We start from the raw sequence: 13,270 nt of genomic DNA on the forward strand, positions 1-13,270 counted from the left end.
ATGATAAGACTTTACATTTGTCCCTAATACATTAAGTCTGGTTGCTACTAGCTTAGCCTCTTATTAAAATTACTTTTTATTAAAAATAAAAGGCAGGGGTGGAGGGGATGACATTTATTTAACATATTAACAATTCATGGTAGCTTTATTTCCTGTACAGATGTGATAAGCATATATTCTACATGTTCATCTGAGCCAGTAATAAGTATGTTGAATGAGAAAACCCGAGGCTCTCCAGTGGAGAACCCCTGGACACTTTCCTTGTAGTAGCTGAGTTGAGTCACCCAGTAGCATACCAGAAAGAACTGCCATCTACTCCACCATTCTAAAGAAGACAGTGTGCCCAAAAGCGCTAAACTATGCCAAACATGATATGTCACATCTATAGAAATGTCATGAGATACATCCATCAGGGATTTTAATGCACTAGGATGCACATGACAGTCAGTATACTTGGTGTGAGCCCCCAAGGAGTCAGCATAATCACTGGTGCTTGACCCCGCTGGTTTCTAGCCTCCATCCAGGGATTTGAATATGGAAGAAGTTGTTGGCCAAAGTAAGTTTCTGACTTAGAAACTGTAGTGTGGGTCGTGTGGAAGCCTCTTGGTCATTTCCTTCACACACACCCCAACTCCATGTTGGGGCCAGAACTGATGTCAGCAAGTCGACACCCACTTTCAAGTGTCTGCCAAGTGCCCTGGTCCAGAGCCTCCTGTGTGCTGCAGTTGGTTCTGGCTGAGCCACAGCCATTTCCAAGATAGTCAGGAGCAGAGATTTCTCTGAAATGCTTTTGAGAAAGTATATAGATGGTGAAACCGTACCCAGAATATGTACTTCTCTCTCTTAATTTCCCTATCAAAGCTTCCCTGTGTCAATCACCTTAGAATTTTATCTTTCTCCTTTTCCTTTCTAGGAGGTCTAATTAATTTCCTAACATTAGCTATTGTCTCTCACGGGATCATGCCCCGCTATCTCTCTGGCCCTCATATTCCTCTTTAATTTTGGCCACCCACCAAACTTCTCAGCCCACAGGACTTTACAACCACCTCAACCTGCCAGCAACTGAGGTGATCATCTCAGGATGTGCACAGCCAAGGGATGCTATGAACATGGAATCACAAACTTACTTAAAATACTAAGAGAGTTTTGAAGCTCCATTGCACGGATCTTGAGCATGAACTTTGTAGATGACACTGTTGTGTTGTCAAAAGTTTGAGCACACCCGATCTGTGTCTCTGCTTCAGTTAGTGTCATTATTTCTCAAGTACAAATACCTTATGTGATATTGTATGCCGAATGCTGCTTATCTCAGACACTCTAAACATATTGCTAGTCCCACAATCCCCTCGGTGTAGTGCTACCTGAAGTTTGACGCAGACCACCACTCAGAGCAGGCTGCTTCTCACGCCGTTCTCCCCACACAGGTGACAGGACGGTCTAAGCACACTCACAAAGCTCTGCAGAGGCAAAGTCTAGAACACATAGATGTCACAGTGCTCCCAGCTGAGATGCTTCTAACGAACTTCTCAGCACAGCTGGTGTGCTGATGCACACTAGAACCCCAGCACTCGGCAAACAGAAGGAAGGCCAGACATTCAAAGCCAGCTCCTGCCGTAGACCAGGTCTGAGGCCAGCATGGGCTATGTGTGAACCTGTCTCGAGAGCAAAAGAGAAGGGGAGAAAGAACTAAAGAAAGAAACAAAGGAGAGCCTAGAGCCTGCCCGTTGTATCTCAGAGCCTGGGGGCAGATCAAGGTTAGGGTCATCCTTGGCTCGATAACAAGTTTGGGAGCCACCTGGGTTCTATTAAAGCACCTAAGAAACTTAAAAGAAAAAAAATTTTTTTTAAATTCTTCACAAATGGGCATATAAGTAACAAAGTTTAAACCTATCCTGGAATTTTTTATGGAAAATGAATCATAGCTTAAAACAGCTGAAAAAAATAAAATTCCCAGTTACCGTATCTTCAAGTCATCGTAGACATAACAGTTCCCTGCACCAGCTTTATACCATCTTTAACTTAACAACTTCAAAAGTAGGAAACTGTATTGTCTTTCATCATTCTGAAAAATAGATTTTCTACAAAGGAAGAAAAGCATTGAAACAGTGTTTGTGCATGTGCATGTATGTGCATGCATGTGTGTGTGTGTGTGTGTGTGTGTGTGTGTGTGTTGCACAATGCATATTCTAGGACACAGTGTAGAGATCAAAGACAACTTTTGGGGACTAGTTCTCATTTTTCACTTTAGCATGGTCTCTGGGACCAAGCTCAGATCCTCAGGATTGCTCAGCAAAGAACTTTACTGCTGTGCTGGCTAGTTTTGTGTAAACTTGACTCAGCTTGTCATTTGGAAGAGGGAGCCCATATTAAGAAATGAAGAAGAAGAAGAAGAAGAAGAAGAAGAAGAAGAAGAAGAAGAAGAAGAAGAAGAAGAAGAAGAAGAAGCAGCAGCAGCAGCTGGGCATGGTGGCGTACGCCTTTAATCCCAGCACTTGGGAGGCAGAGGCAGGTAGATGTCTGTGAGTTCAAGGCCAGCCTCATCTACAAAGTGAGTCCAGGACAACCAAGGCTACACAAAGAAACCCTGCCTCAAAAAAAAAAAGAAAAAAGAAAAAAGAAAGAAGGAAGGAAGGAAGGAAGGAAGGAAAAGAAAGAAAGAAATACCCTTGCCAAACTGGCTGTGGGCAAACCTGTGGTACATTTTCTTGATTTGTGATTACGCTTGGAGGGCCAAGCTCACACTGGGCTGGTGGATTGGCTGCTTAGGAAAGCAGGCTGAGAGAAGGCCAGTACGCAGTGCTCCTCCATGGCTTCTGTATTAGCTCCAGGCTCCAGCCCTGAGTTCCCTCATCAATGGGATTATAACCTGTAAGGTGAAATAACCTCTTTCCTCCCCACGTTGCTTTTGGTCATGGTGTCTAGCACAGCAGTAGAAACCCTAACACGAGCTGGAGAGATGGCTCAGTGGTTGCAAACACTGGCTGCTCCATGCCCAGCACCCACATGGCAGCTTAGAACTGTTAACTGCATATCCAGGGGATTTGGCACCCTCATGCAGACAAAATACTACTGAACATAAAAAATCTTTATATAAAGAAAGAAACCCTAACACTAAGACAATGGCATAGGCAATGTTGGTTGTTGAAAGGTAGCCATAATAGGCTGGGAATACGAGATAGGGATGCCCAACCTCTTACGCCTAAGGACAACACATGAGAATTTGAGAGGAGATAGGAGCACTCAGGTAGGAGGTGAGTTTGAGGCAGGAAGTCAGGCCATCAGGATATCCTGTAATGTGAACTGGGGGCCTAATGCGGAAGGACTCCATGGAGACAGGGGACAGCAGACATTCTAATAACAGGAATAGCTTTTATTTGAGTGAAATGTGGCTACCGCCCTGCAGTGCTTTATAAGCCCCTCTGAGATTCCCCCAGACCCTCTCATGGGTTGCTGGGGAAAGCACAAGGTGGCAGAAGAACATGTCCTAGAATGTCACCCTGTGTGCCACCACAGGACCGATTTACTTGGGAAAGTTAAGCTGGTGTGGTTTTAACACAGTTTGCTATATATACCCAAACTAATCATTTGGGAAGCCTGATGGGATGCATGTGTCTTTAGTGGTAATTGTAGCCAGAGGCAGTGTGCTAAGAGGCAGGCAGCACGGCTGTCTTCTCTACAGCAGGTAAGACGTCCCACTTAGGGAAGCTCTCTGACGCAGACTCGCATGGCCCAGAACACAGTGCCAAGACACAACTAAAGCAGCACACTTCTGACTACGTGTTTGCTCACTCGGTTGCTTTTGTCTTTGCTGTCATTAAACATCCGGCAGAAAGAAGCTTGGGTGTGAAGGGACTTCCCCTGGCTCGTAGGCCACCCTGGGAGGGAAGACAGAGCAGAAGAGTGTCCACAGCCACAGAGCAAAAAGGGGGTGTGCTGGTGCTCCACTCACTCTTTCCTTTTTCTCTTTTTATTCAGCCCAGGACCCCATCCCATAGAACAGTGTTGCCCCACATCAGGCAGGGTCACCATCTCAGCTCACCACCCTTGCACGTGGGCATGTTACTAGTGTGAAGCCAGGGTCACCATCTCAGCTCAGGACCCTTGCACGTGGGCATGTTACTAGTGTAAAGTCAGGATCACTATCTCAGCTCACCACCCTTGCACGTGGGCATGTACTAGTGTGAAGTCAGGCTCACCATCTCAGTTTGACACCCTTGCATGTGGGCATGTTACTAGTGTGGAGTAGAAACATGAACTTGAATCAAGTGATGCCGTAGTTCTTGACTGGCAAGGCTACTCTGCGGTAACAACCACTGTCTCCCTCTATTCCCCTCCAGAAAACCCTCCTTGGCCGTCAGTCATTCAGGCTGTTCTTTTCCCCGCCTGTGAAATAAATAAAAGCTCTATGCACTCATTACATCAAATCCACTGTTTTGGAATGGTCCTGGCTCTGTGTATTCTTGGTCAGGTCTGCACACCTAGCAACTTGGCTGTCTCCTCCCCCTGCTGTTTTGTAGAGCAGAATAATGTCTCCACCTGGGAAGGGGAAAGTGAGAGACACATGCTGCAGCCTTGCCCATGCCAATTTTGAAGTCCCTCTGGGAGCACACTGAGGCAGTCACACCTGATGCAAGAAGCTGTCTCTGAGCCCTGCCCCCACTCCTGAGAGCGGAGCATCTCAGAACTCTTCAGGTGCCTGGTCAGCCCAAGAGCTTCTTCCTTGGCCGTACAAAGCTTCTGAGGGCATCACATAGTGGGCTCCTCTCAGCATGAGCACCTGTGTGACTGTCACAGTTTCTCAGACACTCAGTTGACCTCTCCCCTACCCAAGTCCCACCAGCAGTAGCTGGAATCCTGATCCTTTAAGCCTGTTTCTTTGCTCTCGTTATTCCTTAAGTACTTCTGCACCGAAAGCAGGCGTAGAGAAAAGTATAGCATTAAGTTAATTTTTTTTTTTTTTTTTTTGGTGTTTCAAGACAGGGTTTCTCTGTGTAGCTTTGACTGTCCTAGACTCGCTTTGTAGAGTCAAATTCACAGAGATGCACCTGCCTCTGCCTCCCAAGTGCTGGGACTAAAGACGTGCGCCACCATCGCCTGGCTGATGAGTGATTCTTAGTAGGTTACCTAAGTGATGAGGTGATTAAATGATGTGACGCCGTCAGAGTGTTTGCCATTTCCGTGAAATGTTCCGGCAGCTGGGTATTGGTCCTTAATTCTCTTGGGTGTTGTCTTAGTGCTTTTCCTTTGCTGTGACAAAAGCAGAGCGAAGGCATAGTGACAGGAACATCCAAGAGCTGACATCTTGATCTGCAAGTAGGAGGCAGAGCGAGAACACTGTTGAGACCCAGTGACATGTGTCTTCCGATAGGGACACAGCTGCTGACCCTTCATGATCAGTTTCATCAACCTTCTGGGACAAGAGGAGCGATTCTCCTTCAAATCACCACAAGTGCTGACTCCCTGCTCGCTCCCTGCACTGCACACAGCTCCAAAGTTGTGCTGTTTGCTCTGACCACAGAAAGAGGCAAGGACAGGTGCTGTGGGGCAATGCCTCTTCCTCTCAGGCTCAGTGTGGAGGGACGTAGCATAGACAGCAGAATTCAAAGTCCAGGCCTTTCTTACTATCAAAAGTCCCTGGGCACTAACACAGACCATCAGCCAGCCTTGTCTTTACTCATTTCATAATACCTGGAGAATCAGCTGAACACTCAATAGTTCCCAGCTCTGATCTTTTCATTTCCTTCCATCGAGGCATGATAGCTGTGGCTTTTAGAACTCTCTGCTAAACTCTGGATCACAGAGTCAGATCATGGACAAGGAAGATGCAGAGAGCTTTAAAGGGTCTCACCAAGTCAGTAACCCCAGGTCTGTCAGCCTACTGGAAAACTATCATGCAAAGGATGACTTTATGGCTCAGCGGTTAAGAGCACCGGCTGCGACTCCAGAGGTCCTGAGTTTATTTCCCAGCACCCACATGGTGGCTCACAACCATCTATAATGTGATCTCATAAATAGGAAAAAGCTTTCAAACAAAGGATGCTTTTAATTTTCTTTTAAATTCCATTTATTTATGTAATGTATATATGTGTACGTATGGGAGCCAGGGCCAGTGAGAGCAGGCAGCTTGAAAGAGTAGACTCTCTCCTTCCATCTTGGATCCCAGAGATGAGACTCAGCTCACTGGGCTTGAGAGCAAGTACCTTTACCTGCTGAGTCACCTGGCCAACAAGCAGTGGCTTTTACAACTGGGAATATTTCTCTGATAATCCATTTAGTTTTAGATTTGTAAAATGAGACATTTTAATTTTTATTTTTATGATAATCATCTTAATTCTTATGTTAGAGCAGTTAGAGAAAATTCAGGATGCAGAGTTCTTTCAAATACCTTTTGGAAAACAATCAGGAGAGAGTTGGCTGTGTAGACTACAAGCAAAGCAAATTGGCTTTTTCTTGCTCTCAAGAAGTTTAGAATCCAGTGATTCAATTCAATCTGTAAACAGGTAACAAATGTCAAACTTTGTGATCAAGTAGAAATATGTTTAACTGCTTTTAGAATGTAGAGCTGAGGAGAGAAATGGAAAATTAGTACCCCATGGAATAAGGGACCCTGTCAAAGATCTACAGGTTTTGAAAAGGGTATTTGGAGGTTGAGGTGTTCTAGGTACAGAGAGTCCAGGAGTCATGACTGCAGGTAAGGGCCAAGTTGTTAAGTGTAGCTGGGCAGAGGCCCTGGTCACAGCTGGGCACAGTGGGGAGGAGCAGGGTGACACCGGGGGCCCTGAGGAAGGAGCACTTGTAAAGGAGAGAGGCCCAGGGACCTTGGCATTGCTTCCAAGTGAGTCCCTGACTGTTTCCCGTGACTGTAAACTCTCCCCGGTGCCTTTGTGTGGTCACCATTAGAATACAGTCACTGCTTGTCAGGCAAGCGCGTCGCTTTGCTTCTTCACCTAGGGACCGTCAATCTTGGTGCTTTTACTTACTTCCAAACCAGCAAACGGGTCCAGATCTAGGTGATCTGAGATCCTGAGCCTCAGCATCCAAGCACACGGAGGCTCTTGCCCCTTCCCTCAGGTAATCGTAGCTGTGAACATGATGTTCTTGGAGCTGTGTTTCCCGTAGTTCTGATCTGTTTTCACATATTTATCCATTTAGTCATAATGCTAAAAGGACATGTCTTCTGCTGGCTGGGCACCTGGCTCCCGAGATAGCAGAGGCTCTTCTATTCATTAGCTTTTCTTCCAATTCCTCATGGTTGAAAATTAACTTTGAAACTAAGCAAATTAACTTACCTGAAATCTTTGGTTATGTGAGGGGCCTTGGGGTTTTTTTATTGCCAGAGTTGGAGATAGTGTATTTTGTGTGCAGCCTGTGGGGTTGTCTTGCAATAGTAAGTCAACAAGCAAGCACCCGAACAGCTTCCCACATCGCACTTAGATTCCTGAGTTGTAAGTTTTTCCCACAGCATTTCATATGCACATATAAAGCTGGCCCCATGGCTGGCCTCCAGCCCACACGGGGCTCGTGCCAACTCCAAAAGGCAGAGAATGAAGACACTCACGCCCCATCATCCATCATTTTTTTTTTCTGTGAACCTTACAGACTGGATATTGAAAAATCTGGATTTGATTTTTTTTTTTCCAAATCAATGGAATAGCCTGTACACATGGTTAGAAAGTGTTTGCAACGTTGAATCAGAACTTGAGATACTTGAAGTCAGCCATTTCAACAGTGCTCTGTCTTTCTAATCAGATTCGAACATTCTTTTTGCAGGTTGTGTTCCTCACCGGCTTTGGCTATGTGTACGTGGACATCACCCATTGGTGCGGCACCATCTTCATCACTCTGGCCCCGGAAGGAAAAGCAGAGCCCATTTTAACCAGCGACAGCAGGTGGGCCTGTTTTTCTAGCAGCAGAACAGTGAGCTTCCGTTTATAATGTTGTAAACCTATTATTTATCATTCGTGCCACATTATAAAATTATAAATCTGCTATTTATCATTCATGTTGTCTCCACACACATACTGAAGTTTTTTGGTTAGTTATCATGTAATCCATAAGTAATGATCTAGTTGTTAAATTATGCCTCCAGCAAATATAGATAACGATAATAATATAACATCTTTTTTTGAGTCTCCTAATTCTATGCTAAGTTCAGCAAACTGATTTTTAAGCTAAGACATGTTCTTTGGATAATATCATTATTACTAGTGTAAAGTGCAAGTTAGTGTCTCTAAGTCCATAACAACTTTGTAAATAACTAGAATTTTCATTTAGACCGACAGTAACTATAAACACAGATCCTAAGGCCTTTGATACAAACCCTGTCATCTGATTTCAAAACACAAATCAAGGAGGCTGGGTAGGTGGCTCAGCAGGTAAAATGCTAACTGCAAGGATGAGGACCTGAGATCAGCATCCTGTGAAAGCCGAGGACAGCATCAGGGGTCTGTAAACACAGTGTGGGAAGACTGGAGACAGGCAGCTGCCAAGCACGTGCTGTCCAGCCAGTCTAGCCCAGACGACAAGCGTCGGTTCCGTGAGAGACCCTGTCTCAACAAGAGAGCTGAGGAGGGAATGGCAAGATGGCTCCCAGGTAGACGTTGATACCACCAAGTCTGATGGTCTGAGTTCCATCCCCCAGCTCACACCATGGAAGGAGGGAACCAGATCCTGGAAGTTGACTTCTAACCTGCACACACAAACCAAGGCATGAGCATTCACCCCCCCAAAAAAAGTAAATAAAAAATAAAAATATAAGCTATGCAAATAACTAATATCCTTAGCTTAACCATACAACTCAATAGAACTAATATAAAGACATCCCTCTCCCAAACAAAAGACAAGGGTAACGGACACGATCAGAGAACTGCAGGAAGAGTAAGGTAAGATTAGCACAGTGTCTGCTTCTGCTTGTTTGCCTTACACTTCCCTGGGCCGTGCATTCAAGTGCCTACTGGACCTGAGGTCTGTTCTAGGGAAAGAGCAAGGAACAGGGTGGGAAGCCCTGCTTAAGACTCCATTCTCACAGGCTCAGAGTGGGAGAGGCTGGAGCAAAGACACTCCATGGTGCAGTAGACCGGCCTGTTGGAGAGGTGTGGGCTCGCAGGCCCTCAGAACAGGGAGAGTGCAGTTGGGAAGAAGTCTGGGGGAAACCTTTTCAAGAGACTGGTGTTTCAATGTGGACTTGAAAGCAGCAAGGCAGTTAAGAACCTTGTCTGCTGGAGGATGTTTTTTCTAGACCCAGAGCACAGCCAACGCCAAGGCCTGAAGCAGAGTGCCTGGCGTAGGAGACGGCAGAGCAAAGGGCAGTGAGGCCCACAGGAGCAGGTGGACATGGGGTTACAAGTGCCTGAGGCTGCAGGTGTGGTGGCGCACGCCTTTAATCCCAGCACTCGGGAGGCAGAGGCAGGTGGATTACTGTGAGTTCGAGGCCAGCCTGCTCTATAAAGTGAGTCCAGGACAGCCAAGGCTACACAGAGAAACCCTGTCTCAAAAAAAACCAAAAAAACAAAATAAAACAAAATAAAACAAAACAAGAAAAAAAGAGATGGGGGATAGTGACAAAGCAGAACCAGCACTGAGGTGAGAGGAACCAGGGCAGGAGGGGAGATGTGTGGTTTAGTACCTCATGAGCCATCGTGAGAGCTCCGTGTAGCTGAGTGAGCGAGGGACTTGTGACCATTTTAGTCAGAGAGGTTATGTGAGACTTTACGGTTGAGGTCATTGGAGTGAGAGTGGAAGCAGTCAGGAGCCTCTCTGTTATTATGTATATTCATGCTAGAGGTCCTGGTATCAGTGAGAGTGTTTTTTTTTAAAAAAGTCAGATTCTTACAGAAGAAAACATGTGCAAAGTGTAAGCACACCAGTGTAAGTAGTCTGGACAGGGGGATGCACAGGGATGGCTGAGGCTGAGAGACCAGACAGGTGGAGACCTGAGAGGCTGAAGGAAGGATGTGGGCGTGTCCTGGAGGGTGGGGCTGCTAACAGCGTATGCTCCACAGTGTGGAGCTGAGAGTTGGCTTTTGCTCTAGCACTAGTGACGTGATGTGGGGCAGTTTTGTCAGGCTGGGGAGCATAAGCCAGCTTGCAGCAAGCTTCAGGGAGAAGCCGGAAGTAGGTGGAGAGGAAGTGATGCTATGATCCAATGTAGTTAGCTCAGAAGAGGAGTAACTGACAGTATTGCAGAGGTAAAGCCACATGACACTCTAGAGAAATAGCCTCCAGCAGGTGAGAGGGGAGGGACTGACATGCCTGGCAGGGACGCTTGGGCTCTGGAAGAGCAGGAAGAGCAGAGCGTATGCATGGCGGTGAGAGGTACATGCTGAGCTCTCGCTCTTCTGCTCAGCTTATCTTTTTAATATAAGGAGTATTGTCTATTTCTCTTTCTTCCATTATCATCATTACAAAGAATTGGTGCATAAAAATGAAGAGTTTGGAGTATTAAAAAAAATCTGGTGTTGATAAGAGAAAACACATACAGAACCATGACAAGAGCTTGTAATAGTCCCAGCGGGAACATTTCCCAGTAATCTTCGAGTGTAGCTGGCTCTGTCCAGACTTGTACTGCAAGTTGCGTTCTTATTTGTTTCGTATGAGAATCTGTCCCATCAGGGGGTATGCAAGAAGGCACTGTCCTCCAAAAAGAAACAAGGAAGTAAGCAGAGACACTGACAAGCTTTGCCTTTCTCTAGAGCCCTGGGGAAGGTGACGACTTTCCGAATGTTCGTCACGCAGCTGAGCCTGGCAGTGTCTGACGACCTCACGCAGCACAGCACGTCGTCTGAACTGCTGCGGCTCACTCTGGACAACCTTTTCCTGCATGTGTCTCCTGTGCCTGGGGTCCTCCCAGGGGAAGAGCCTCCCTCCGCCGCCCAGCTTTTCGGGGTGGAAGTCTACTGCCGGGACCTGCAGCTGGACAACCAGCTTTATAACAAGTCCAATTTCCACTTTGCTGTCTTGGTCTGCCAAGGAGAGAGAACCGAGCCTACTCAGTACTCCCGAGTGCAGAGTCTCCTGGCCTCCAGCAAAGGCTTGGAGGAGTACAAGGAGACCTGTTTCATCAAACTCCGCCTTGCTGTGTCTGAGGGCAAGGACTTTTTCCTCGATGTCAGCGAGTTCACCTTTGAGCTGAAGCCAGCGCGGCTATATGTGGAGGACACCTTTGTGTACTACATCAAAACTTTGTTTGACACCTACCTCCCTCCCAGCAGGCTGGCTGGTCACCACGCACAGCTCCCTGCAGGGAGGGAGGTGCTGCCCGTGCAGGTGAGACAGCACGCCCGGGCCCTGGTGAACCCGGTGAAGTTACGGAAGCTGGTCATCCAGCCGGTGAGCCTGCTCGTCAGCATCCACGCTTCCCTCAAGCTCTACATAGCCTCTGACCATACTCCGCTCTCCTTCTCTGTGTTTGAAAGAGGCCCAGTGTTCACCACGGCGAGGCAGCTGGTGCACGCGCTGGCCATGCACTATGCTGCTGGAGCCCTTTTCAGAGCAGGTGAGGATGCGGGTGAAGGGTCTGTGGTGGGCCAGCACCTGGACAGAAACGGTACACTGTGGTGGAGGGCTGTGTGCGCCACAACACAGGGGAGAGCAGGTAAGGGGTGACGCATGCAGGTCCCACATCTAACAGAACGGCGTCTAGGCCTGGACTGGCAGCGTGAGCTTGGCTGGCGGGCAGACCTCCCTGAGCCTGCGTCTTCAGCTGCAAAGTGGATGCTAAGATCCTGAGAGGATCGGCTGGAAGTCCATCGAGCCTGGCACTTTTGCTTGGTACTTAGTAGACTCTCAAGCCTCATAGTGAAAATATTTTAGCTGCTGCATAACATAGACATTAGAACCCTGCAGGCGCAAGACTGTCTCAGCACTCCAGTACAGCCAGCGAAGCAGCCTGGGCCCTCGGCTCCTGGCCCACAAGCTGTTTAGTTCTAGATAATCAGTTTTCTTCTTTTTTTTCTTTTTCTTTTTTTCTTTTTTTTTTTATTAATTTATTCTTGTTACATCTCAATGTTTATCCCATCCCTTGTATCCTCCCATTCTTCCCTCCCTCCCATTTTCCCCTTATTCCCCTCCCCTATGACTGTTCTTGAGGGGGATTACGTCCCCCTATATATTCTCATAGGGTATCAAGTCTCTTCTTGGCTACTTGCTGTCCTTCCTCTGAGTGCCACCAGGTCTCCCCCTCCAGGGGACATGGTCAAATGTGAGGCACCAGAGTACGTGAGAAAGTCGTATCACACTCTCCACTCAACTGTGGAGAATATTCTGACCATTGGCTAGATCTGGGAAGGGGTTTAAAGTTTACCTCCTGTATTGTCCTTGGCTGGTGCCTCAGTTTTCTTCTTATTGCTGCTTATGTAGGTGAGAGGTGCAGAGGGCCCAGCACAATGCACAGAGAAGGCTGCCGACAGCCCCCCCACCCCCCACACCCCACCCCCGTTCCACTGGCCCATCCTCAGAGCAAGGTCAGCCCTTGCTGACCCTACCCCCCATTCTCTTGTCGGTGGCAGGCAGGTGACCTGCTACAGCATGGCTTATACCAGGGCCATGACCCTACCCCCCATTCTCTTGTCGGTGGCAGGCAGGTGACCTGCTACAGCATGGCTTATACCAGGGCCAAGGGGAGAAGTGAAGCTTCTGTCTTCTCCTGGCTGGATGGGAGAGCAATGCAGGGGGTGTTTGATGCGAGGACAGAATCTTCCGTGGGGAGCACTGTGTGCTAAAGATGAGAATTGGGCTCCCCGTGGTCTCAAGCTACTTCACAGCCATTGTATCCAGAACATGTGTTCCTGACTCGGGTCATTCTCAAACAGGTCCAGCTTGATAGCCTGGTGCTCAGCGATGCTAACATTCATGTCAAAAGCAGCATCCACACTTGGCTTTGTTAGTCTTCTCCAGTAAAGAACCCGAAGACTGACTTCCTGCACATGATACCCTCATGCTTGGCGAATGAATTACCATAGCTTATTCAAAGTGTGGCAGCAAATGACTGTAAGAGGCCAGCACTCAGACTGGGCAAGAGTAGGCTTTCTCGGTAATGGACTACATAGGGCAAGGGTATCCTGACTCCATTATGAGGAAAATGACAGCTTCCGGCTGAGAGCCTTTGCTGGCATGTTGGTAATGGTTGGCACATTAGTGAGGAACATCTTTCCCCTTGCTAAGGAGTCATTTAAAAACAATCCATAGCCTGTCAAGCTGAACAGGATTGTGGACCTGCAGACTACCCATGACACTTACCCTTTTGGTTGGCTGGCATGTAACAGAGCCCTCC

At 47.4% G+C, this 13,270-nt stretch overlaps 1 protein-coding gene across 1 annotated transcript in view; it reads left to right on the forward strand.

Annotated features, from left to right (window-relative positions):
* Window positions 1-13,270, forward strand: part of Vps13b (vacuolar protein sorting 13 homolog B) — a 551,580-nt gene that overhangs the window by 518,932 nt on the left and 19,378 nt on the right. Inside the window, exons 55-56 of the mRNA XM_051159473.1 lie at window positions 7,771-7,889; window positions 10,692-11,494. Of these exons, the coding sequence (XP_051015430.1) occupies window positions 7,771-7,889; window positions 10,692-11,494 (922 nt within the window). The remainder of the gene's footprint in view (window positions 1-7,770; window positions 7,890-10,691; window positions 11,495-13,270) is intronic.

This window comes from Acomys russatus, chromosome 17 (genome assembly GCF_903995435.1).
Source record: "Acomys russatus chromosome 17, mAcoRus1.1, whole genome shotgun sequence".
Taxonomy (NCBI): Eukaryota; Metazoa; Chordata; class Mammalia; order Rodentia; family Muridae; genus Acomys; species Acomys russatus.